The 27,125-nt window shown below is 37.1% G+C and overlaps 1 protein-coding gene across 2 annotated transcripts; it reads left to right on the top strand.

Annotated features, from left to right (window-relative positions):
• NCAPG (non-SMC condensin I complex subunit G) lies at nt 1-25,658 on the top strand. 2 transcript variants are annotated; one of them, XM_040064461.2, is made up of 21 exons: nt 1-126; nt 1,771-1,980; nt 2,859-3,087; nt 4,359-4,504; nt 5,379-5,463; nt 8,648-8,840; nt 10,344-10,493; nt 12,664-12,804; nt 13,782-13,905; nt 14,512-14,601; nt 14,751-14,930; nt 15,324-15,434; nt 15,960-16,079; nt 17,588-17,821; nt 18,148-18,329; nt 21,083-21,257; nt 21,698-21,859; nt 22,688-22,859; nt 23,885-23,971; nt 24,414-24,489; nt 25,315-25,656. In XM_040064461.2, the coding sequence occupies exons 2-21, from the start codon at nt 1,825-1,827 to the stop codon at nt 25,439-25,441; spliced, it is 2,940 nt and encodes a 979-aa protein (XP_039920395.1). In that variant the 5' UTR covers nt 1-126; nt 1,771-1,824; the 3' UTR covers nt 25,442-25,656. The 2 variants fall into 2 exon arrangements, with proteins under 2 accessions (XP_039920395.1, XP_039920394.1); XM_040064460.2 differs by lacking the exon at nt 1-126 and adding an exon at nt 948-1,166 and having other exon boundaries at nt 25,315-25,658.
• The last annotated feature ends 1,467 nt before the right edge of the window (nt 25,659-27,125 follow it).

Below are 27,125 nucleotides of genomic sequence, written 5' to 3' on the forward strand. Positions count from 1 at the left end.
GGGATTCAGTCTGGAAGGAGCGCAAATGGGCATTACATCCGCCTTGTCTGCCCCCTCGCAGCGGATACAGAGGAGCGGGAGTTTCAATGAACTTTTATTATTTAGATAGCGGCTGAGCTTTCTCAGGTTGGTGCCGCACTTGCTTCGGTTTCCGAAACCCGTCTGTACTTACTTTTCCCGGTGCTCACGTCCGGGGAGGACTTTGGGAGAGCGGCTCCGGGCGGGTTTGTCCGGCGCATTTAACTGTTTTGGCCAACATAATTCTGGAAGCCTTCGCCAGCGCCGCTTCCCCTCGGCCGCAGCAGGGCTGATACCGGGCGTGGATTTGGGAACAGCTGCAGGGCAATAGCAGCCCCGCACGGCTCCAGACCATCCCTTTCCCTCCCGGCCCGCCCTGAAGGGTTTGGAACACAAATCCCATGAGGAGTAGCTGAGGGAGTCGGGGCTGTAAAGCCTGGAGGAGGTTCTGGGGGACATTATCATTCAGCTACCTGAAAGGAGGTTATTAGCCAGCTGGGGATCGGCATCTGCTCACAGGCAGCATAGTCTTAAAATGCGCTGCCCTAAGGTTGGACATTAGTAAGACTTTCTTCACAGAAAGGATGATTAGGTTAGACAGGGCGAGTCTTCACAGAAAGGGTGAGTGGACTGTCCAGAGAGATGGTAAAATCACCATCCCGGGAAGCGTTCAAGAAATGATTGGACGTGGCCCTGGATGCCACGGTCTAGTTGACATGGCGGTATTCGATCACAACTTGGATTCGAACATCCCAGAGCTCGCTCCCAGCCCGTTTCCTTCTGTGATTGTGTAAAAATGGCGACGCTCCGCGCGCGTTCCCGGCCAACGGCCGCCATCGGCCGCCCCGGCCCGGCCCCGCCTCCAGCGCGCGGGCACGAGCGCGCGCCCTCCCGCCCGGGTCTCTCGCGAGATCGGGAGCGGCTCCCGCGCTCAGTTTGAAGCTGCGCGCGCGGACGCTTCAGCCGTTGCTGGCGCGCGCGCGGGGCTGTGAGGGGTCGGGGCTGTGTGGGGTCGGTCCCGCAGCCGCCCCTCGGCCATGGGAGCCAAGAAGAAACTGTTGCAGGTCCAGGAAGCCTTTCAGCTGGCCCAGAAACCTCACCAGAATCATGCGAAGCTTGTGGTGGCTCTGAAGAGCACTTATGCTCAGGTACGGCCGCCCTCGGACGGCCCGGCGCGGGGGGAGCTGAGGGCCGCAGCGGCTGCTCCGCTGGTCCCCCGGGGGGCAAGGGGCCGCCTCCGCAGCGGTTTCCCAAAAACGAACACCAGTGTGCCTAAGGAGAGCCCGCGACTTAAAAACAAACAAACAAAAAGAACCCCCAACCCTCCGCAAAACACCCCCCCAAATGCCTCAAAACCAGGCCGCTGAACTGTTCTGCACAGTGTCTCCTGCGAACACGGCGGCGAGAGCTGCCCGCGGTGTCGGTGATGCCGCGGGAAGGTGTTTAGATACCCGAGATGTGGGTGTGACACGGGAAGTAGTGGACGGGTTGTTGATTGTCGTCCTGAAATGTGTCAGCCGGGTGGAACCCCGCGCTCGTAATGGGCCAGCTGTGGAGTTACAGCAAAATACTCACTGGGGAGGGCACGACAGCGGGTGTGCCGCGACTGCTGGCTGTAGTCCTTTAAAAAATTAAATTCCGTTGGAGGCTGTCAATTGTAAGCCCACTTACTTTATTTTTCTGTGGTACAGCTTTGAAAGATGAACCGGATAGTTATCTTTTGTTGTGGTTTGATTTTTTTTTTTTTCCCAGTTGGATGATAAAGAAGGCTTTAATGAAAAATTCATTCACTTCCTCAAGTACGCTATGATAATCTACAGGCGGGAACCAGCAGTGGAACAAGTGATCAATTTTGCGGCTAAATTTGTTACTTCATTCTATCAGACTGAGAAAGAAGATAGTAGTGAGGAGAGAGAAGAAGATAATTTACTTCTGAATTATGTATTTAAATTTCTGCTTGAGGTACAGTTAACATTTCTTCTTAAATGTCTAACATAGAAAATGGAGACTTTTTGCAGTGGGGAAAACTAGCTGGTACTTGACAGTACTTACAAATTAGAACTTAAAAAGTGAAAGCAAAACAAAGCTAGTGCTTGACAAGTAACACCATCCCCATTCCCCCAGCACGAAAAGATCCACCACATCCCACACAATAATCCAACAGCTGGATTTCAAAATTTGGGCCTTTGAGAAAAAGTGAATGTTCTATATGGCTGTAAGATATTTCACTGTAGGCTTTGCTATAGGTGTATTTATAAGCGAGAAATTGTGGAAGTGTGGTGGAAATTAATTCATACTCTTCCTTTGATAACAAAAATATTAAAAGATCTTCTATACAACTGTGGTTGCCATATGTATTATTCCTTTCTCCATACTGCAAGTGTTAGATGGAAAGATGAACAGTTCCAATAGCATGAACACACAAATAGAATTACATTTTCCTAAATTATTGATTTGCCATGGAAAATTTACGGATCAGGCCTAAGATAGCTAATCATAATTGTTAATGTCCTTTTTTTCTTCTAATGTTTTATGGAGGGAGAGCAGTAACTTGGCTAATGCACTGCAGGCTGCATGCAGTGGTCAGCTTGCTGCTTCCTTTGTGCAGGCACTGGCGATTTTCTAGAGTCTCTGATCCAGGCAATGGGCTGTAATTGGTTTTCAGTTCTGTGACTTTTTAATCTGAAAAATAAAATTACATTGGAAAAGCTTTTGGAACATAGAAGTGCATATTTCATTTATTCTGTAGAATATTAGCCACGTAGATGTGCATGTTGATAGCCTTATGTTGGAAATGAGAAAAGTGTGATTATAAGAATACCTTTTTTTTTTTCCCTAAGTCTCACGATGCGAACAGCCATGCAGTTAGGTTTCGAACCTGTCAGCTTGTTAATAAGATTTTACGGAATATGCCTGATAATGCTGAGATCGATGATGACTTATTTGATAAAATTAATGAAGCCATGCTGATTAGACTTAAAGATAAATTTCCGAGTGTGAGAATTCAAGCTGTCTTGGCCCTGTCAAGACTTCAAGATCCTAAGGATGAAAACTGCCCTGTTGTTAATAGTAAGTAGTATTGGTCTTTCTCTTTTGTCTAAGACGTTTGTTAATTTACATTATATTAAGCATTTTAAAGCTTGGGGTTTTTTTCAGCCTTGAGTAAATGGATGTTAGAGAGTATTCTTGTAATAATTCGTAAAGTAAAACTCTTTGCTAGAGGAGATGGAATATGCAAGTGTTATGTATGTTCAAGGGGAAGAGACAGCTGTTAGGAGAGATCTGCTAGACCATCATACTGGGCTCAGGCTGCTCTGTGAACAGAATGTAGAAGTGGGCATATGAAAATGTGTTGTAAACTAGAGTGGAGGTGTAAGACATGTTCAGTTCTTGCCCTCTAAGGACCCTTGGGTACTATTATTTGAATTACTACAAAACTCTTAGAAGAGTAGAGATGATAGAGAAAAACTATTGTTGTCTCAAGTTATGATCACTTTTTTAGAACATATCAACATCTCTGCAACACAGGTATCTTGATGATATTTGTGGGTTTCTTTGTGTATTGTATGATTCTTGATTAAGCTTCTTCTTCCTTTGCCTTGAAGTACACAAAGTGTAGGTTTGTACCAGCACAGCTGATATGTAAATTGTGCCCTGATTAATCTCTACATATTGCCTTTTGTGAAGAATTACTTAGTTGGGGTTTTCTGTTGTTGAGGTGGCTTTGAAATTTGATTTTCTGAGTGTTGTTTATAGGTTACTTATTTAGGAGCACATAAATTTCACAGTTAATTATTTTCTCACAGAGCAAGATGAATTCATGTATACTCTGATTAAACTAATTTTATGGTTGCTTTGAATTTTGAATAAGGTTCAAGAATATAATAAAATGTGAGGGATTTACTCTAAGAGTTTTGGTAGGCTTAATGGAGATTGCAATTTTCCATTTATAGGAACATTTGAGGATTTACTTCAAAGATGATGAAGAGGAGGTACAACTAGTGGATAGAAGTCTTAAAGAGCCAATACTTGGAAATTTTTTTTTTACCTAGTAAATGACAAAGTGCTTATTTATGTGTGGGATCTAGAATAGCAATTTTTTGAGTTATTAACTAAAGATCTTACTTATGATTGTGAACATTTTTTCTTTTGACATCATAGTTCAGCATGTAGTTACCATAAAATCTTGGGGTTGTGACCCTGAACTGTTTCCTAAATTTTCAGCTCTGCAGGGACAGGAGAGGGGTTTTGGTAACAGCTGCTGAATGTTTTTTAAAGTATTTTCTGTTTTTCTAGGTTTCAAACTTGTATGAAAGCAGTATTATGACTTTTATTTTCAGTTTACAGCACGTTGCTTGAAAATGATTCAAACTCGGATGTGAGACGTGCTGTGCTATCATGTATCGCTCCATCCAAAAGGACTTTGCCAATAATTGTAGGCCGCACTATGGATGTGAAGGAGGCTGTCAGAAAGCTGGCATATGAGGTAAATTGGACCACTTACCATTAATTTCAAAGGCTGACTTAGGAAAAAGGCTTTAAATCTTTTATTATATTTCACTTAACATTAAGGACAGTTAAATAATTTATTTTCGTTTACCAAAATTTTGAGGGGGAGTGATTTAATACAAATTTTCCAGTTAAAACTGCTGAACTTGACTGGAATTTGCTTGATAGAAATTACTTATATGGTAGAATTTGTCTGTTGAAGATCAGGTAGTAACAGTATAAATTATGCATTCAGTCTGTTGTTTTTAATTTATGCATTTTGTGATGTTATTGAAGCAATTTTGCTTCTCTGTTATTACATAGTGGATGTTAGGACCACAGCAGTAGTAAAAAATTTCATGGTATTGGTGTTGCAGTTTTGAGAACCATTATCAACCATTGCTCATGTTTACATGCAGAGATAAGTAAGTATGCTAACATGTCTGTTTCTTATGCAGTCATCTTAGGCGAGATCTTGAAACAAAATGTTCAATTTTTTTCACACAGAGCTGTCATCTGCTTTTTTTTATCTTAGGTTAGATTTGTTTTTTCAATGGAATCTCTGTGTTAGTAGGCTTTTTAAGGAAGGTACTAACTTCTGTCATTTATTACCCCAGACACTTTAAAGAGAGAGGATAATTTTCATGTCCAGGTATTGCATACAAGCAGAGCTGATGAACTTCTAAGCTATGTGTTACAAGGATCTGCTTGTTAATGTGTTGGTACAATGCTGTTGGTATAGATATTGCAGGTTTATATCGATTTAGGATTTCTGTGGATAGTTTAAACTCAAAGTTGAAACCATAGGTAGGTATTGGGTTTGTTTGCTATCATATATGGAAATGTATTTTAATGTCTTGATTATTTTTAAGGTTTTGGCAGAAAAAGTTCACATGAGAGTTCTGACAATAGCAGAGAGAGTTAAATTGTTGCAACAAGGACTTAATGACAGATCTGGTAAGAGACCATAGGTTTCTTCACATCTTAATACTAATGTTTAAGAGAGAATACTTTCTAATATGTTGGGGTGATGTATGCAGAAGCTGTGATGACAGTAATAAGGAGCTTGAAGGGACTAATGAGGTACCAGGAAGTGTTTAGACACATGAAATCTGCTTGCTGCTTTGTTTTTCCAGGCCCCTTATAGTGAACAAACCAGAAAAGAATTGCACTTTCAAAAAACCTCAAAACCAATGAGCTTTAAAATAGGACCAAAATGCTATTAAAATAAAAAAACCCAATAATGTAGTTGAACACAGAAGTAGGAAAATGTAATTAATTTGGTGCATTTGGAAATGTTTCATTACAGATATTTTTGTAACTAATAAACGTATTTAATAATTTAAATGTGAACATTAATATCAGTTTGAAAATATTTCCTATGCGCTTTCAGAGAGAAATCTTCTCAGCTGGTTATTTTTTTGTTTAGCTGGAATTTTATTTAACGAATCTTTGTCCTTTATGCATTTCACCATCAGGTGAAATTTGTACACATTTGTACTGTGTCACTCTATAGAAAGAGCCATTCAGAATGCACCATAATTGTGTGTGGTGCTGTTGCCAAAAGATTGAAACATCACCTGCGTCTGAGAGAGACAATATTGGCCTGCCTATGTAGAACCCCATTTTGGTTTTTTTATTTCCCCAAATAGCAGCAATACTATGCATGAATTTCATGATAGAAGCTACTAGTTTGGCTGAGTGCTGGTGTGTAGTCCTCCTACTTTGTTTGGAAAGTCTGCACTAAGTTGAATTTTACTCTGAGAATTTCCCTTGCTGCTTGGGAATTGTGAGAATTATGATCTATGTGGGTATTCACTTAGAAAACAAGAATAAAGTACTGTGTTCACTGGGAACCAGAGCTCTTTAAGGTGTGTCATGCATGCATGTGTTTTTATTGATCTACTGTTCTTTTTGGCTAGCTGGGGTTTGTATTCTGTTCTTGACGGGCAAGGAGGCAGCTGAGTCCTTTTTTATGCTGTATAGAACTACAGTAAAAAAGACCACCTCCTTCTGTATAAGAAGCTTTAGTCACTTTGCCCCACCTATCCTGAACTGGTCTGTAGCAGCCATGTTCTGTTTCTGAAGTCCAGCACTGAAAAACCCGTGTTCTGAGTTACTGTTTTGTATTGATAGTCTGGTTTGCTGTTTTATCTAGCTAGTTGCTGCTTGTCTGCTGTCTGCCACCACTCTCCCAGTAATGCTTGGTCTTGAGAGAGGCTCTTCCTAGGGTGAATGCATTTCTCTTCATAATCTTTCCAAACTGGGGAGGAAACTACTTTCCCTAATTTTTCATGTGATTCTTCCATTGTCATGAACAATTACTTGGTGTATTCTCTTTAAGTACAGCCTTTCTATGTGGCCTGCTTTTCAGTGATGTTGATGTGTTCAACATAGAGAAGTGCCTTCTTTTATGATCCAGGACAGACGCTTAGTGTCTGTCTCTTCCTTAGGATGATTTTACACCCCAGTTGTTGAGGACTTTTTTTTTTTTCCTTGACATCTAGAATCACAGGGGAAAATATCTGCCAGGGTATGTAGTTCAACTGATATCATACATTCTTTTCCAGGTATGATAGGTTTGTATTCCAAATTGGCTCTGATACATTGCAAATAGTGCAAATCTTGTAACTCTGAATATATCTATCTTTATTGGATTTGCTTATCGAGGTAACTCCTGAGCTAACAAGCGAGGAACCTGCCTATTCACAAGGTATCTACATTGAAATTTTGGATGTTTTTCCGTATTGGCTTCAGAACAAGGGCTTATAATTAGACAAGGTCTAGAATACATAATCCACATTCTGCTTAGTTCTACTTTTCAGGGTGAGCTCGGCTCTCATTCTACTATATTCTACTAGTTTATGCTTTTCACCTTCTTGGAGAGGTTTCTTATTCTTAGGACCATAATTTAGCTTTTTCAAGGCCTTTTTACAGTTCTTTCTGAGCTCTTAACTATATTTAAGTGCTACATTTAGTATAATGAGTTACATATAAGAGGAAAGATGAATGTTGTCAGTGTGTGTAGACTTTGTTTCCCTTATACTGGATTTTGTTTTCTGAAAGAGCCTAAGAGCATAATTGTTTTTCTCCCTAGTTACTATGTTTTTGCCCTCACCACACTCCTAGCCTTTCAACTTTCCCTGCTTAAGTGTGGGTGAATGCTTTAAGGATGTATACATTCTGAATATTCCCATAAATACTTTTTTCATTGATTAAATAGTACTCTATTGATCCAGGAACTGTTTCTTGTGGCAGTGGTAAGAAGGGAGTTAAAGTATCATATGTAAACTTTATAATCCATTCACATAATTGAAATAGCATGAGAATTCTGTGCGTCAGTTCATATGTAGTATCCTGCCTCCGAAAGTGGCCCATTCCTGAAACTGAACAAGTATATAACAATGCTTACCCAGAATATTTGGGGCTGGAGCATCTCTGTTTCAGGACAGGCTGAGGGACCTGGGCCTGTTCAGCCTCGAGAAAGCTGAGAGGGGAGCTCATCACTGTCTGTCAGTATCTGCAGGGAGGGTGCCAGGAGGATGGAGCCAGGCTCTGCTCGGTGCTGCCAAGCAGTAGAAAAAGAGGCAGCAGGCAGAAACTGATGCACAGAATGTTCTGCCTGAATATGAGGAAGAACTTCTGTACTGTTCAGGTGACCAAACACTGGAACAGGTTGCCCAGAGAGGTGGTGGAGTCTCCCTCACTGGAGATATTCCAGAAATGTCAGGATGCAATCCAGTGCCATGTGCTCTGGGATGGCCCTGCTTGTGCAAGGAAGTTGGACCAGGTGACCCGCTATGCTTCCGCCCAGTCTTACCTATTCCGTGATTCCCATTTTGAATATTTCTTTGTCCTACAGGAGTTCGGTTTGTAGGTTTTCTGGGTTGAGGTGCTGTCCTTAGATGTAAAATTTTTTTGGATAGAGGGGAAAAATTACGTTGTCTCAAAAAAAGGATGTGCCCTAGGTAATTCTTGCTCAACTGGGTTTTTCTTTATTTAAGGTAATGTTAAGTTTAACTGTATAATAACTTTTTTTTTTGCAAAAAGACTTCTATGGAAAAATGTTTTGTGAAAGTATGTTTAAAATTTGATATTTTTTATACTTTGTTTTAAACTGTTTGAATTCCTTTATTATTAGATGCTGTTAAGGAGGTACTGAAGAAGAAGCTTCTTCAAGCCTGGTTACAATTCAGTGAAGGGAGTGTTTTAGAATTGCTTCATGGACTGGATGTAGAAGACTGCCCAGAAGTGGCCATCCCAGTACTAAATGCTATGTTTTCATTATCTCCACTTCATGACATTGTTCAGAACTGTAAAAACCTTGATAGCAGGTATGCAGAGCATTCTTCATTTCCAAAAGATGATTATTTTGTATGAGAATATAAAACTAAATTCCTTTTAACCTCTTCAGATACTGGCACAATTCCAGAGGCTGTAAGAAAGTTATTTCACTATATTGATGCTTTTTAAAGCCAGACAGGCCCATGCCTGTAGCTTTGGAGTGCTATGCATGTAGCATCTACTGATTTCAAAACATCTGCCGTGCTACTAACCAGAATGGAAGGCACTTGATTATGATACTGTGCATTTTCTCCCATAATAGAGAGTAAGGTTTTGCTATTACTTTTAAATGAGTGACAATTTGTCATTTGATTTTATCATCTGAGATTAGACTCCTACCACAGCTCAAAATCATTCCATTCTGATTAGTCTGACTTTGATCCTGAGCAAAATGAAGCTTCAATTCTGAAAAACTGGGCTGAGAATTTTTTAAGTAACAGATTTGTTAGACTAATGACATATTGAAACGTAGGTCAAATTACTCAGTTTGTAATGAAGCTTCAATTAATTTAATTTATGGAAAACACTAAGGTTGTTTTTGCATGAAGTTTCTGAGTACAGCTTGAATGATGGAGTATCAGACTGATAAATGGATAGATTTTTGAAGTCTGTGATTTGTTTTTAAAGTTTATATTTAAAGCAAGACTTGTCAGATTAATGAGAAGCTGTTAAATGATCAGTTTTCATCTATATGTTGTCTTGAGGGTTTTTGGCTGGGTTTTTTTGTTTGTTTTGTATGTGAGCAATCTAAAGCAAAACCAAAATTGTTGATAGTTTACAAGTAAAATGGGATTCAAGGGAGTAAAACGTACTACCGCAGAGATAATGTCTTTTCTGTTTCGAGGTGGAACTAATACACAGCTTAATGCTCTGCTTCTGAAAACAAAGATTAATTGCCATGGTTGGCATGAAAAATACTGTGAATCTAAAAAGGAGTGGGGTGGGGGTGTCGTGATGGATGATCTGCCTATGATGGCAGATGGATGATGAGCTTACAGAGTTGCCGAGAAGTTGTATTAGATTTTGTATTTGACAAACTATAATTGCTACTCCACTATTGTGTCAAGATCTTGTATTAGGAATGGAAGAAACAATTCATGGGAGCTGAAAAGTATTTTCATGCAGTTTTGCATTTCTGCGGATTAATGGTGTTCAGTTTTCCAGACCTGTGCAGTGATAACAGTGTTCCATAAAGTATCTGGGTGGTTGCTCTAGAAGGGTTGGGCAGAATGCTTCTACAAACTGGTGTGAACAGCCTTGAGTTAAAATACGAACATAACATAACATAAGGACAATGTAGTGAATGGCTTGTGGAGCTCTGTGTCCTCGAGAGAGGAAGTTATGTTTCTCAATCTGTAACTACTTCTGTGGGGTGTACCTTGGACAGCATTTTATTTGCATTTTAGGAGTTCTTATTTTCTATATACTTCTGTGCATTTATTATTTTACACTCTTTTATTCCTCTCTCATATTGCTTTGTTTGTTTTGTTTAGAAAGCTGATTCCACTGAAGGATTTGACAGTTGAGAATGTGTTATATTGGAGATGTCTTTGTGAATATCTAAAATCAAAAGGTGAAGAAGGTGAAGTTGTACTAGAACAAGTGTTGCCAGAACCAGCTATATATGCAGATTATTTGTTGAGGTACCTTGCATTTAAAAATCTCTTATCACTAAAGTAGAATTTTTTTTTCTTAAATTAGAGAATTTTTATTTTATTCAAGTGTATTTTATTCAAACCCAATATTGTGGTTTTAGCTTTTATTCACTTTTTAAAAAAGATTTTTGAGAGCTTGCAGGAACCGACACTTCTTTCATTGTTGTCATTTGTGAAAATAAAGTAAATTTTTGCTTCTGTCCCTAAGAGAAGCATTTTTGAATTGAAACTTCCCTTCTCTTTTGCCTGTTCATGGAGGCATGCTTCCTAAAATCTTATGTTTGAAGGCAGAGCTGCAAAATGAGCCAGTTACAGAACAGTTATTTAACTGGAGGGTGCAGGAGGGTGGAAATGAATGTTTTGTTAAGGCAATGTTTTTACCCAAGCAAAGAATGTGGTGGTTGGTTTTGTTTGTTTGTTTGTTTGTTGGTGGTTTGTTTGTTTGTTTGTTTGTTGTTTTTTGGGGGTTTTTTTGTTTGTTTTGTGTTTTTTTGGTGGCGTATTTGTTTGTTTTTGTTGTTGGTTGGGGTGGGTTGTTTGTTTGTTTGTTGTCTTCATGGGATTCTTTAGTCTTAACAGAAATTTTGAACAGGATTTGCTTCTGAGCATGGATAATGCTGGGAAATTTTAAATGAGGTGTTTTACCTGTAAAACAGAGTGAATCTTCCTGACATGATAATAAATCAGATCTGCTGAAAAATGCATTGTATTGATGGATGTTTCCAATTAAAAATATTCATATCCTTTTCTCACTTTACTGGGTGTAGTATACTGATAGTAATTATAGAAGTCATTGCTACTTCTCAATGTGGAATGTTTTAACATGTTTCATAAGCATTTAATAAATGGAGCATCTGTGCTTCCTCAGTTTTGAAATGTATAACCGGTCTGGTGGGTATACATTTATTCATTCATTTTTCATTTAACAATCCATGAAACTTTTATTTTCCAAAAAATCTGTTTTTCAAAAGAACATTTGTTCTCTTCACCTCCAATCTTATTCAGAGTGCTTTCAGTTACATGGCTCTTCAGGCTAAAATTAATCAAGTTTGTTAGTAATTGTTTGAGGTATTGGCTGTTAAACTCTTCATCATTGAGCTGTTGTTTCAGGTCTCAGTCCTCAGGTGTACAGTGTACAGTTGTGCAGGGCACTGTGAGGGTGTTTATTAGGAGGAGCAAGAAGATAAAAGTCATTGGCACTTCAGAACAAAGCAGGATTGTGAGCTGCATTTCGACTGTTACCTGGTGCAGGCGACATTATCGTTAAGCAATCAGAAATACTTAATTTTCATTTCAGATGTTCTTAAATAGTAGTTACTTGCAAAGTGTTTATTTGTCCGAAATTTGAAGAATTTGCTAAAAATAACAAGCTGTTACTGAAAAGTATCTACAAAGCTGGCGTAGAAGAAAGCATCTTTTTCACAGCTGATGTCAATATTTGAATTATATTTTGTGATATTAAAATTTTTATGTGATGTTTCACTTCAGATTTTCTGAACATGCACAACTTTCACTGATAGATAAAATTCTGATTAAAAAACAGTTGAGTCTAGAAAAATTAAGAAATTGAACAAACTGATTATACTTTCTGTGCTATATGACTGAATGTATCTGATAATAGATTATTAGTCTGTGATGACATATTGAATCAGGTTAAGTAGTCACCCTACACTTACATGATTTTCTTGTATTTTGACTTGTAAGCAATATAGCAATTCTGAACTTGTAAAAAATACATTGTACCTAAATATGCAGAAACTGCTAATGTCTATACATTTATTCCAAAAATGTTACCTTTATGCATTTTTACAGAACTGAAATTGCATGGAGTATTGCTTGACATTTTATGTTTCTTTTTGTATTACGTTCACAAAAGGGATTTTTTAAAATGCAGTGCATTATTTTGAAACTGTACATTATTTGGTATAAATAACTTCCTGAAAAATAATCTTTGAAAAGAACACAATCGTTATTTTTAAGGTTTGTACGTAACATAACCACTTGTTTATATAGGACAAGAAAGTGGTGGGATTTTTTTATTGGGGGTGGGGCAGGAATGGATGCTTGGATTTGTTTGGAGTGTATTTATTTACTTATTTACTTATTTATTACTGACTAACAGTGACTCTGTATTTATTTCTGTTCTGTTTGGATTCAGTTATCTTCAAAATATGCCAATTCTTAGTGAAGAACAAAAAGAAGACTTTAATTGTTTTGACAAACTGATGACAAAAGAATTTATAGGCCAGCAACTGATTCTAATCATAGGCTCCATGGATACCATGGAAGAGGGAGGAAGGTAAACTTAAATTTTTATTACTAAATTTAAGACACTCATGCCTGAGGACAGGCATAGAACCTCTGCTTGGAAAAGAGCCTGATCAAACAGACAAAATACAGTTCTAATGCTCACTGGAATAGAACGCAGTCTCCTTAATGGAATTGGTCCCAAAATTTTGCCAAACATTGTCTGCTTACTTTTATGGAAAAGTAAGTTTTAATGCAGATTCAACATTGTTAGGGGAAACAAATTCAGTTGTTTTCATAAAGTATTATTGAGATTATGAAATTACAAAACTCCTTATTTGGAGCATAGTAAGTAAAAAATAAAGAGAGAAAAACAGATTGCTTGACAACAAATGAATTGCAGCAAGTAGCTACAAGTTTTTTTTCTTGTGTTTTTAAGCTATAGTCTGCTAAGGCCTAAAAGGCTACAAGTATCTTAGATGCCAGGCTAAACTGAACTATGTTAACTGAGTCATTCTTATAATTTGAATAGCCTTTTGCTGTGAAGTAAGAAGAGCAAATGAATTTGCAAATTCATACCTTCTCAGGCGTTTTGTGAAAACTTGCAGTTATGATAGTATAAACACAGCAGTAATTTCAAACTTTCAGTGGAATGTGTAAATGTGTGCCAGACTGGCAGGATAGTTTAAGGTGAAATGTTTTTAGTTTTCAGTCAGATAATTTCCATGAAAGCATTCCACATTATTGATACTGACTGTTTCTGCTGGTATGACTTTTCTTTGGACAGTAGGGACGTTTAATTTAAGAATTCAGCATTTTCTAGCCAAGAAAAAACAGGTAAAATCAGTAAAAGACAACCATTGCATAAGTAAGATACATTTGGCAATTAATGTAGCTATGAAGAAAAGTTTTTCTCATACTGTATTATAAAGTCTTTACGCTGTCTCCAAGTTGGTAGGATATTAACTCTTAGGTCTTCCATTTTCTTAAATAAACAAACATTGTTTGTTTGTTTTTTCTCTAATCCAGAAAGCATCTGCTCGTTGTTTTACAAAAGATTCTCATTTTACCTTCAACTTCAGCAGCACTTATACCTCTGCTTGTTGAAAGATTGCTCAGTATTGTTAAGGATGAGGACAGAAGGATTCAAATTGTAAGTAACTGTAAAATCTTGTTTTCTAGTTTCTGTCTTCCCCTTAAATCTAACAGCCTTTATGAAGCATTGTAGAAGAAATATCAGTATTTAAATATTGTCTCCTTCCCCCTTGTTTTTTTTGGGGAGGGGTTGGTTTGTTTATATTTTGGTTTCTAGCATAGCTGCATTTTGTGGTTTTCTAGAGACCTTTATGTTTAGAGGTGTGACTGGTGTTGTAAATGCAGTCCTGAAACGAGGAACAAGCTGCACTTCAGTAGCCTGTTCCACAATACTTTATGGTATCAGATGCAAAGTGTTTTGATGAAAACATTCAAAGTGAGGATGATAGAGATTTCCAGATTTCATATTTCTCTTAGCTCAGATAGGTGCTTGATGTCTTCTTGTTCCTTGCTTACCTAGCTGAAAATGACATTGAAATGTGCTCCTGGTCACATTATATGTTCTCAATTTGAGGGTTATTTACAGGGAAAGAGCTGCTAAGAGAAACTGCACAGATGTGCAATACTTTCTCAGAAGGATAATGTTTTGAATTTGGAAAAGTTAAATGCTTTGTATATATCTGAACTGTAGTTAATGGCACTAATATACTGTTTGTAACAATAGATTGCAGAAATTATATCCGAAGTTCGTGAGCCAATTGTTGCAGTTGACCAGCCTGTTGATGCTGCTGAAATAAGAAAGCGTGAGCTTAAGGTGAGCAGATTTTAGTTAAGAAAAATTATTTTTTTAAGCTTAACCATCTAAAGTTTTGTATGGTAGGTTAATATTGGTTGATGCCAGTAGTGTATTGCTGGCTAATACCACAGAAGTTATGTTAATTTTCTTTTTACTTTGTATTTCAGCTGGCTGAAATAAAAGTGAAACTTTTTGAAGCAAAGCAAGCTTTGGAAGAATGCATTACTCTTCAGGATTTTAATAAAGCATCAGTATTAAAAGATAAAATAACTGAGTTGGAACACACAAAAAATGATCTGATAAAAGCAACAGAACAAGCTGAAATTAAAGAAATGCGTGTGGAGAAGGTCTCTTCCCTTCTTGAATTCTTAAGTGCTGGTTATGTTTTAAAATTTACTCTTTGTTTTAAATGAAAGCGTAGCTCCACCTTGTCTCAAATACATTGATAAATTGTATAGAAGCTGATGGTATGCTCTAGAAAAAACAAATTCCAGTTGAATTGTTCTTTTGTCTTTGAATAACTAAAGAATTCTAAAAGGGTCTAGTTAATATTTTAACTAGCTGAAAACATAAAAAGGAATTTATTTTGACCATAGCTTATAGACTAACACAACAAATGTGTAGTGGACAGAAAGTGTTTATTTGGGTAGGGACAAGTTATGATTAATGGCCTCATCCTTCTTATTGTACCCACCATTTGTTTTGATAAAGTTTTTCTCTCTTCTTTGGCCAACTTGAAGAATGATCCTGAAACACTGCTGAAGTGTCTGATCATGTGCTATGAGGTTCTGAAGATCATGTCACTTTCTAAAGGAATCAGTCCAACCATCAACGAAATAATTCAATCTCTGGTATGTAGGAATACAAAATAACTTGAACTCCTTAGTAAATGCAAAAATATTAAATTATGCCATGGCATTGTTCATACTGTATTTAGTATGTTTTTTCTTTTCTGTGGATTTTTATAATTCTCAAAACTATTTCAAGTACATCCAAGTGGCATCGGTATTTCACAACTTGAAACTGGGTATTGTTTCTCTGCAAGAATGTTAATGTCTTTTATGAAGAAATGTGTAGGCTTGTTGTTGTGTGTTGGTTTTTTCCTTTCCCAGAGTGATCATCTCCATTTTGTTTGAAAAAAGAATTATTAAAAACAAGCACAAACCAAAACATTCACTTAGCTTTTTGCCATTATTTGGTTGCTGATTTCAAACAACATATTCAATCTGCTTCTGTTCATACCTAGATAAACAGATCATTTGGTAGTTGCCATTTTCCAATCCTGTACCACAGTAAATTATTTTTTATTTTAGTAGCCAGAATTTTATTTTCAGTTTATGTATTTTGCCTATAAAGTTTAATATTATTGTTTTCAGATACTTCCAGGTGTAACTAATGTCCACCCAGCTGTGAGAAATATGGCAGTTCTATGTTTGGGTTGCTGTACCCTTCAGAACAAAGAATTTGCCCAACAACAGCTTCCATTGCTGTTACAGGTAAAATATCTGATGAGACATGAAGTGATGTTCTTTGTGACTTAGTAAATAAATCTAGTCTTGTATCTATAACAAGCTATTGTACATAGCAATGTTCTTTGGGAACAAGTAATTCCTGATTTTCTGAAGATCTGGAGAGTGTGGTTTCCTATAGATTTTTCTGATGTCTAAGAAGATTCAGTTTATCTTGGTAGGAGCATGTTTTTCCTTTGTAAGGCCACCTGTTGCCTTAAAATTTTCTAGGAATTCCTTATCTTTAAGGTCTCACTTTCTCTTCCAAATCTCTCATGTATTTGTTACTCAATACAGAAAAGAGAAGCGGTAGGATTCTCTAAGCTTTCCTTGGGAAACCGAATTAAAAATGTGTCTGATGGTTTTCACATTTCTGTTGCATACTGACCTGTGATATTGGGTATCTGATTTAAATTTGGAATAATTAATATGTTTATATTCAGGATTAAGGAAGAGTTGTTAACTAGAGGATAAAGGAATATTCAAACTAACAAACCATAGCATGGCCAAACATTTGTGGATATATGGCGCATGGTAGATGCTGTAATATCCACAATTCCCATCCCTTGGTGGGGTGGTGAATGTTCTGATACCAAGGTAGTCATACCAAATACAACACTTGTTAACCTCGGGTTTTGACCCTGGCTTTGAGGGAAGTGTGGGTGGCCCTTGTACTTTGTAAGAGTGTGTTCAGGAAGACACTGGAGAAATGACATCAGGAGCTGAGCTGATGTGCTTGGCTTAGCCAAGGTAGTAGAGTTGTCAGTCATAGTAGGAGAACTTTGGGTTCCTAAAAAAGTAATATTTACTATTGTTTTGAATTTGCCTTTGAGTATGTCACATTAAAAAAAAAAAGTTTGTTTGGTGTTTGTTTACTTCAGTAACTTGAATTTTTGAGTTAACTAATCTTTCTGCAGGTACTAAACCCCACAATCTCTGTGTAGGCTGTCAGAAGCAGGGTGTTGGGCTAAATAGATGTAGAATCTCTTGGCTAAGCCATGATGCATGGTTTTAATTGCATGTAATTTGAGCTATAATACATATAATAACCTATGTAACTTTGACTTTTATTACTCTCTTTTGTCTTTTTACATACTGTTGATTTTAATTAAGCTGTACTTTTATTTGGCTATATTTCTGTAATGTCTAACACTGGAGCTACCACGGGCGAACAGGCTTTGTTTGTCCAGTGTCTGTTTACAGGCTGAACAGTAAAATTGCATCTCACACATGGATGCTTACTCTATGAGTGAAATTAATTTGTTTTTTATGTAGTGCAAATTATATAGATGACTTGATAAATTATTTCCCAGATGGTATTATAAATGCAGGTTTAAATTTGTATCACACCTTCCTAAAGTTTGAAAATTGGTTCAAATATTATAAAATGTTTCCCAAAATAATCAGTCTTATTAAAGGAAAAATCTTACTATGCTTAATTTCAAGATGGGTGGTCTACTGGAAGTTGTTATATTTATTTTCCTTATTACACCTAGGTTTTACAAATAGATAACATAAAGATAAAGCTCAGTGCTTTAAAGGCAATCTTCGATCAACTAATGCTGTTTGGAATTGAGCCTTTTAAAACCAGAAGAGGCAATGACTCTCAAAGTGAAAGTGCACACATTGGAACTGAAAATGGTGATGACAAAAGTGAAACAATAGAGGAAGAGGAGTCTGCCACAGTTCACAGCCTTCTGAAGCTTCTTTCTGGTTTCCTAGACAGTGAGGTAAGGAATATTTTAACATTTGCCTTAGTTTTGTTTTTAAATTATTTTTGTAGGTGGCTTATCATCCCATTAGGTTGCCTGGGAATATTAGGTGATGCGAATTGAAATTAATGGTCTAATATTAAAATACCTGTCCTAGAAAATGTCTACAAGTTTGTCGCTGGTACAGGCTGATGTTACTCTTGAGCTGCTTTGCATTCTGGGCAGGTGGAAATCTGTGAAGGTAGAGAAGTGATTGGTAAGGTAGCCTATATCCTATTACAGTAAAGTATTAGTGAAAAACATTGTGGTTGGTGTATTGTGTATATGATGAGATTTTTCTTCAGTATTCAGAACTTAGGACAGAAGCTGCAGAAGGCCTTGCCAAACTGATGTTCTCTGGGAGGCTGATCAGTGCCAAGCTCCTTTCTCGTCTTGTTTTGTTGTGGTATAATCCCGTGACTGAAGAGGATACTCGGCTCCGACACTGTCTGGGAGTTTTCTTCCCTTTATTTGCTTATGCAAATAGGTAATGCTCTTTGTAATTCATTATATGGCAATATACATTGATCTAGCAGTTTTAGAAACCTTTCTTTTGGTCTTGCACAGGTAGAAATGGCACAAATTAAAATTGGATTTAGACATCTAATTCAGCCTCCTATGCCTGTTGCTTTTGAAAATACATAATCTCAACCTGTGACCATTCTGAAGAATTTCCATTAATTCCCTGTTATCCCTGTGGCTTTCCATGCTTTTGTTATTGTGGTGGGGGTTTTTTGTTGGTTTGGGTTTTTTTGGGTTGTGGTTTTTTTGTTTGTTGTTGGTTTTGGGTTCTTTTTGTTTGTTTGTTTTTTTCCCCTAAGCCTACAATTGAAACTGTTCTCAAAGATGTTGAATAAAATTAATTTAAAAAGATGTGCTTTACTTATTTATGCTGTTGAGAACTACAGGTAGGCTTTGAAGTGTCGCTAAAAAGTACCTAGCAGGAATGCTTCAAAAGAAAGTAATCAGTGCCCAGCAGTTATCAAAGCAGCAGGCTGCTGGGTTGTGGTTTGGGATTTGTTTTTGTTTTGTTTTTGACCCAAGGAATACTCCAATTTAAATTCACAGCATATTGAAATTTCCTGTTTATTTTGGTGGTGGACAAAAGAGTTGGAGAACTTAGGTAAGCGAGTAAGAGCTTAAATAGCAATTCTCATCTCTTACCTGCTGTTGAAAGCTTACTTTTCAGCAGCTGCTAGTGTTTTTATTGAGTTAGAACAAGCTAAGTATTTATCTGCTTTTTTTATATTTAAGTTTTGATTTAGGTGTATTATGTTACCTTATCTATTTTTCAAAGGAAATTGAATTAAATTTTTGTGGCATATACTTTGCCACATTAAGAGGAGTAGTACAAAGGGGAGTTGTCTTCAAGAGGTAAAAAACCCCTAAGCAATGTATTTTTGCTGTTGTCAGAAAAAAAGCCAAAGAAAAATACCCAGTTTCTTATAGAATGGAGTTTTCCTTACTTAAATTCTTACAAATGTAACACTGATTTCATATGTTTCCAATATCTTTGATAATGAGTAATGAATTTAAGCTTTTAATGTCGATAATTTTTTACTTGTGAATGTCATCTTCTGATGCTGTGAATTTGATTCTTTTTTATGAGTTCTAGTGATTGCCCACCTGAGTAATCCCATGTATTTCCAAGTATTTGCAAATGAGGAAATTTCTTGTGGCTCTTCATAGATGATCTTTTTCTTGTAAAAATAACATGGTGTATGTGTTAAACAAAAATCAGAAAAATCTGTGGAGAAAAATAATCCCACGTCTTAGACTGGCTCATTGATTGAGAATCTCTGTTTAGGTCGGAAATCTCCTGTATTTTCTGTCTGAAAACATTATCTGTGTCCTGGATCACAAATGGTCCATTTTAAGTTGAGTAATTTACTTTCTTCAGTGACAGATACTGCATTATTAGAAGTGGAATATTAAATACCGTGTGCGATTAGAACTTGTCTGCAAAGTTGCCATTCAGTAAAGGAGAATTTGGGTAATAAATGAGATTTGGCAGAGGCTCATACCTAAATTTCATACTGATCTCTCACTGAATTTTAAAATTCCATTTATTTTCTGGGTGCTGCTCTGGTTAATCTTTCAATCGGGTCACAGCAATAAGCAAGTGGCTTACTTTTTTAAATGAAATATTTGAAATCTGAGGAAAAAATGTTGATCCTGACTTTTTAAATTGTTTGTCATGTCAGAAGGGTGATATGAGATGCTAGAATAGGGACAAGGCCCTGTAACCAGTGAATAGTTCTTATTCATGGAACGTCTTCTATAGCGTATTAAGCTCCTAGGAAGCATAAGAGAAGCCTCTGCCTTGTGCCTGTGTGTTATTAGAGGTGGGTTTTTTTCCATTTACAGAGAATAATCTGAATGATACTTCAGTGATGCTTGAGCCAATATAAAGCCTTCAAGCTGCTGAAAGGGAGAATTCTTGATTTGGTTCTTTTGTAGCCAATTGTAGTGCTCAAAAGGGGTTTTTGTCAGCTGGTTTGGCTCTGTAATCCAGCAGCAAATAATCTGCTTTTTTAAAAATTACTTGCTTTCTTAGTTTTCTCCTGTAGTTATTTGGGTTCAAATAGGAAGTTAATATAAATATCAGCAAGAGTAAAGGCTTCACTTCAACTGTACCTTGTACTTTTTTGTACATCTTACTTGTTAAAATGTTTTGACAAGTCTTGGGGAAACACACTTTTCGACAAGCAAGTGAAACATGATTTTTAGGCTTGCTTGGCAGGTGTTATGAACTATTCTGAGAAAACATTCACAAGTATTTCTTCCAAAAATCCTGTTAACCACTGCATACTTTTTTGCAAGGTTTCCTTGCTTTCTTACACAATGCGAAGTAACCCCAAAGAAAAATGCTAACAGAAAGGAGGAATGATCAGAAAACAAGATTAATCTATGAAAATGAATTAGAGAAATGTATTTATGGAAATGTTTTCTCTTGTCCTTCAAGACAGAACATGTTATATATCAGTTGGGTTTTCAGTAGTAAGGAAGAATGTTCACATTCTTCAGAGGAAGGAATTGTTCCTCAAAACATGTTTGAAATACCATATGCTAAAATTCCAAATGGTACCAATAAACAGTTTTGATTTCTTGATTTTGCTGGCTGTTGCTACTAAGTTTGGCTGCTTCCACTTTGCTTTGATTGATGTATCAGGTCAGTGATCTTTCATCAGGGAAAACTCAATTTTTTAATGTTACTAATATTTGACTTCACTGAAACAGGTCGAACCAGGAGTGCTTTGAAGAAGCTTATCTTCCAACTCTGCAAACATTGTTAAATGCTCCTGAAACATCACCTTTGGATAAAGTAGATATCAGTAATGTTTCTGAACTGTTAGTGGACCTCACCAGACCAAGTGGATTGAAATGTCAGTCCAAGAAGTCTCAGGACTATCAGGTACAATGTGTTAAACTGTAGGATAATTGTGCTTGTGTCAGATTAAGAAGTACTCTTCCTTTGCTTACTGCTGCCTGTCTGGGCCTCTCTGGGATTCCCTGTGTCTGCAGTTGGATTAAATGAGAGCCTGTTCAGGTAGTGAAGTTTTTTAGCCTGACACTTTATTCCCCTTTTTCCTCCCCTTTTTTTTCCTCCCTATCCCCAATTCCCGCTCCCTCTAACAATTAAAAAATGCTAGTAGGAACTTAGACATGGCTTAATGCTTATATTGTGGAAGATATTTATAAAAATCAGTTGGTGAATGTACTGAAAATAGTGCATTTCAGGGAAATGTTTGCTGTGTAAAATTAGCCAGCTGTTTAAATCAGATTGTTCCCACTGCTGTCTCTTGTAAATAGTTCCCAGCAAAATTACTGATACCTAATTCCTTTCCTTTGCAGGAGTTAACAGTGCATGATTCTTTAGCCATGAAAATTTGCAATAAAATCCTGGCGAACCCAACTGCACCAGATGTCCGGATTTATGCAAAAGCTTTGAATTCACTAGAACTCAGTAGTTCCTCTACAGAGAATCTTCTGGTGTTGCTCAATGACATCCTAGAGGTAGTATAAAAATAGCATGGTTCTTACTTTTTAAATCATCAGTAGTCTAATATTCTAATATGCTTGAAAATGAAGAGCCTTTTGTTTACTATGACAATATGACTGGAATTTCTCTTCTAAACTGTTTTGAAAATTAATTTTTGAATAATTTACAATAATCTGAGCTGTTATCCCTGCATAAGCCATAGACACTACAACCAGCTCAAAACAGTGTGCCTGACTTGATACATTGCAGTACAGTAAGTTCTTTTGATAACGGTGGTGTACTTATTTTAAGTTAAAATAAAATTCAGTATTAAGTCTTGGCAGTTTTGCAGCTTATTTTTAGTTAATTATTAACAGCTGAAATTTTACACCTAAACTTGTGGTATAATGGGAAGATCATTAGGCAGCATGAAAAGGATGCTTGATTTAAGGTGAAGTGGGAAGGGATTACAAAACTTTTACTTTGGTGCTTTTACTAATATGGAAAAAAATTGAGATTTGGAAGTGTGGCACATGAACACAAAGGTATATAGAAATGTTGGTAAGAATGCTGAATCCCCTATGGGTATATCATCCAGAGGTAGCTGATGATGTGTCCAGTTGCTTTTAATTTTTTTTTCAGGTTTTCTTAAAAAAAAAAAAAAAAAGAAGAAAAAAAAAGGGATTTTAGTGCCTACTATTGAAGGAGAGTGTTTCTCCTTTCAGCTTGACTGGTGACTTTCATGTCACACATTGTATCCTTTGTGCAGTAATTTCAGTAAATCCTATTAGTAGGCCAATATAATAGATAAAAAAATAGTTGTAAATCTAGGTAACATTTAACATTAAATGTCGGTTCTCCAGAAAGTGGAAGATAAACCATGTCAAAGAGCTATTGAGAAGATCCAAATGAAATTGAGCAAGGATCCTAATGTGGGCAAAAACCACTCTGGAAGAACTGAGGAAACAGATCTGTCTGAAAAGACACAGGAAAGAGACATCACATTTTCTGAAAATACTGTTCACAATGAAGAAGGTAATTCAGGAGGGGTGTAGTACAGTAGCAGGTATACAATTCAATGAACTGTTTAGTTGTTAGGAAAATAAGAAGTCATAGGACTTGGGAGACAACCCCAGCTTCTTGAGCTACTTCCCACATCACTTGTGCTCCACACCCTTCTCCGGCTCCATTGCCCTTCTCCAGATTCACTCCAGCACCTCAATGTCTGTCTTGCAGCAAGGGGCCCAGAACTGACCGTGGCATTTGAGGTGTGACCTCATCAGTGCTGAGTACAGGGGAATGGTCACTGCCCTGGTCCTGCTGGCCAGGAAGTCTCTGCTACAAGCCAAGGTGCCACTGCTGGCTCATGCTCAGCTTACAGATATTCAGCTGTTAGAGCTGTCCTCAAATGGAAGATCACTGTTCCCACACTCATGGTCATCTGATTCAGGGAACTGGACAGCCTGATTCCATCAGTAATGTTAAAGAATCAAGCAAATAAAGCACTGAATGGCTCTGCTTTTTCTCTAGTCCTGTTAGTCAGGTGACTGACCATCTTCAGCAAGTGTTAGTCCAGTGTTTTGTTTGGACTTTTCCTGCATTTACCATACTTTCAAAACTCCTTTACTATCTCACAAAACACTGACCAGGTTCAACTGTAGTTGAACTTCGGCCTTTTGTGCCTTCTCCCCACACGTATGACCCACAGCTCTGATTCTTCCTGCAAAGCCTGACCTTGTTGTCAGAGATCTTGTGGTTCCTTTTTCCTCTGGAGCTCCAGGAGATCCCTGTTCAGACAAGCTGATCTTCTTTCCTGCTTGCTCAGCTTCCAACACAGTGGAAGGGGCTAAACAGTTGTCAGGAATAGTTTATTGACCTTTGCTGGGGTGGAGTTACAGCTCCAGTGGAGTGACATTTTAAACTTCCTGTTAGCCTTATTAGCTAGTGTCTGGAGTTCAGTTGTGTGGCTTTTTAATGCAACAGCCAAAATTTAAAATCCTGGTATTTAAGATAATCAGCTTTTAATTTATGACTTCTGCATGTGTTATTCTGTTTAACAGAAAATAATAAAGATGCTCTTAATACTCCAGTTAATGATTTTAAAGATACTGCAAAATTAAGATCTACAAGAAGCAAAACTGGAAAAGGTACAGTAGCTACAATATTAGTTGTTTTTAATAAAATAATTTCATACTAACTTTTTGTGAATGTATAGATGGGAAAACCATTACATACTCTGTTGGAGTTTTTATAATTGTATTTGTTAAAAGATTAAAGTAGTTTGTTCTGTGGAAATTGTTGTGCTGTTAGCCTCTCACAATAACACAGATTTCAAAAAAGAAAACAGGACTGACTACAGGATTGGAGATAACCCAGCCACAGCTGTTGACAGTAACATACAGGTGTTTCTGGGAGAAGTAGAAAATTGTGGGGTTTTAGTTGTTGGGTTTTTTTGACTGTATTCTATCAATGCTGACTGCATATTTCTGTTTCAATGCAATACCAAACACTGAACAAAGATAGATACAAAACTAGTTTAAGAAAATAAATGGTATCAAGATACGAACAAAGACTTTTGCTTATATTTAGGACAGCGGAAAGCAGCAGAAGTGAGGTCTGTGAGCAGAAGAAAAACCAGTGCAAGTGTAAAACGTCGTCTTGAAAGGTAAATCCTTGTCTCTTCACCATCAAAACCATGATGTCTGTTCTAGCAAGGAAATGTAATTCAAATGTTTTTCTTTCCTGAACCTGTATGCTTTGATATCCTTTGTTCCTAAAACACTGATAAATATTTAAGGAAAAAAATTTCCTTGAACTGGTACTTTTGGAACAGTGGCAGGTTCTGCCAAGGAGCCTGTAATATATTGTATACCTTTTGTGTGTTGAGTATACTCTAGCTGAAAAAAAAGGCAGATTTTTGGTTTACATTTTTGCTCTTCTTCCAATTAGTTTTTTCTACCTTTTTAAATCTGTTCTGTGGAAATATCAATTTTTTAAATTTAAATTCTTTTTCCCCCTTCACAATTTTGTTGCTTGTTGTCCAACATGTAGTTGACAAGCATCTAGAAATGACTAAGTGACTATAGACAATGGATTTCATCCCTTATGATCTTGCAGGCTATAAGCATTCAAACAACATTATAGTTGTTTTCAGCTGTGCTCAACTCTTTCTTAAACAAGTAATGCATTTATTGTAGACTTTATTGGGACCAGGGTCAGTCTCTGCCATTTGCCTCTTTGGTGTATATGCTTTGATTCCATCTAATTTTGGGGGAATTTTGCTTATTTTGCAACTGCTTATCAGTTGGTTATCTTTACTGATACTGCTGTATCACTTGGAAAACACCAGTATATTCTCAAAAAAGAAAAAGTTTGTAATTGTTAAGAAGCATTTTTCCTCATAAGACCATGTTTCAAGTTTGTTCCTATAAAAGCTCTTCAGTTTTTTTAGTCTTTTTTTTACCTAACTCTTAAATAATCTATGTTTCAGTTGTGATCAAATTCCAGAACCAGTCCCAGTGTCAAGTTCAAGGCCTCAAAGACGAGCAAAAACTTTGGCACTGGAGAAAACCCGAATGAATCTTTCAAAATTGTTGAATGAGGAAACAGATGAGTGAAAACAAAAGGAGAAAGTGCCTTTGTCAACTGGTAGTTAACATCAGACTTGAAAACAAGATATTTTTCTGGCTAGTCATATTTACTCCTTTTATATGAATAATTTATAATTCTACATTTCTGTATTAGTGTTTTTTAATAGATGCTTGTATTTCATGTATTTCCTGATATGAAGTCCCTCCTTCATGCAATAAAAATGAATTATAATATTACCTGTACAAAACTTGGCTTTTTTTCTTTTACTTAATAGGGAAGAATGCATCTTACATGCAAATAAAAATTGCTGTTGGTAGTAAGTATTCCATAAAGCTCTTTTGATATTTAACAGTAGCAGAGAGTAGCTGCTTATGATGGCAGCAATTTTGAATGTACCTACTTTTATGGCACCTGCTTTCTTCATTTTTATACGGTTTCATAATGGTAAAAACTGGTCAGTAGATGTGTGTATTTACTGTTCCTGTTCATGTAAAATGGAGTTGCTCTTAATTGGGAATTCTGCTTCCTGCAGGTGCGTGTCCACTTTATTGAACAACGTTGAAGTGGTAAAACTGAGTAACTGATTTTACAAACCATACTGGAAGTCTACTGATGCTGACTTTGTTATATAGAATCATTGATGTGCTTTTAGAAAAGCATAAAAATATTTGTGTTACAAAATAATATTTGGTAAGGAAAGGAGCATTTAAATACAAGGGGCAAGAAACTGAACTCCTCTAAGGGGTCAGCGTTGTGTCTTTTTAAAGTAGTATCCAGTTGTTATTTCTTTGTAGCTCAGACATTCCAAAGATGTAGGAATGGTGAGGAGTTTCACGGGACAGCAGGTGAAGCTGTGATCACACAGTAGTCACTGGAGGCTGGGCAGGTTCACCGGGAGCACCGGAGCAGTCATGTCCACGTCACAGTGGGCTCATTTCGGAGCACTTGGAACAAACTCACTCGATTCCTCCACATGCACATCTATTGATGCCAAATGCAGCTTTTGAAGGAACTTGCATTTTAAATTGTAAATATGCTATACATAATCTTTGGTAATTCTCAGAAACAGCTTAGGGACACAAGTGAAATTTAGCATTCCTAAAATATAATCCCCAAGCTATTATATTGTTTCCAAGCTTGCATATAGGAAACAGGGATGTGTTGCTTTTCAGCCTTTGCAGTCTGTTGGAAACTTGTCAAACTGCAGAATGCCATGACACACTTTTCTGCTGGTATTTGTTCTATTCAGAAGCCTCTGTAACTGTGATGAATTAGTTTTGTAATTTTAAGCACAATTTTGAGGTCCTGATCTCCCTCTTTTGGTAACTTTTTTGGTAAATCCCCAAATTGTGTTGCAGTATGAGTTTGTGTACCTGCAGCCACTTCAGCTCAGACATGCTCTCTGCCCCCTTCAATGCTGCCTGAACATAGTGGAAATGGGCAAAGTATATAGTTCAGTTTTCTCAGTTATAAGAGCTTTCTTGGGACTTTAGTGTTGGGGTTTTTTTAAATTTAAGTTCTCTCTCATCCTCCCTCTTGAGTGGTTTGTTCTTTAAGCACTACAGTCTGAACAACTGGTGCAAGTCCACTCATTTTTTCTCAAAAGAAATTTTGAGGCAAAGCAGAAAATAAAAATCTATAAAAGCCTCTGGGCATGCCTTCCTGAAGATTTTAGTTTTGCCTTCTTGCTGTTCTGTTGTGCCTTGCCAC

This window comes from Hirundo rustica, chromosome 5, assembly GCF_015227805.2.
Source record: "Hirundo rustica isolate bHirRus1 chromosome 5, bHirRus1.pri.v3, whole genome shotgun sequence".
Classification (NCBI taxonomy): domain Eukaryota; kingdom Metazoa; phylum Chordata; class Aves; order Passeriformes; family Hirundinidae; genus Hirundo; species Hirundo rustica.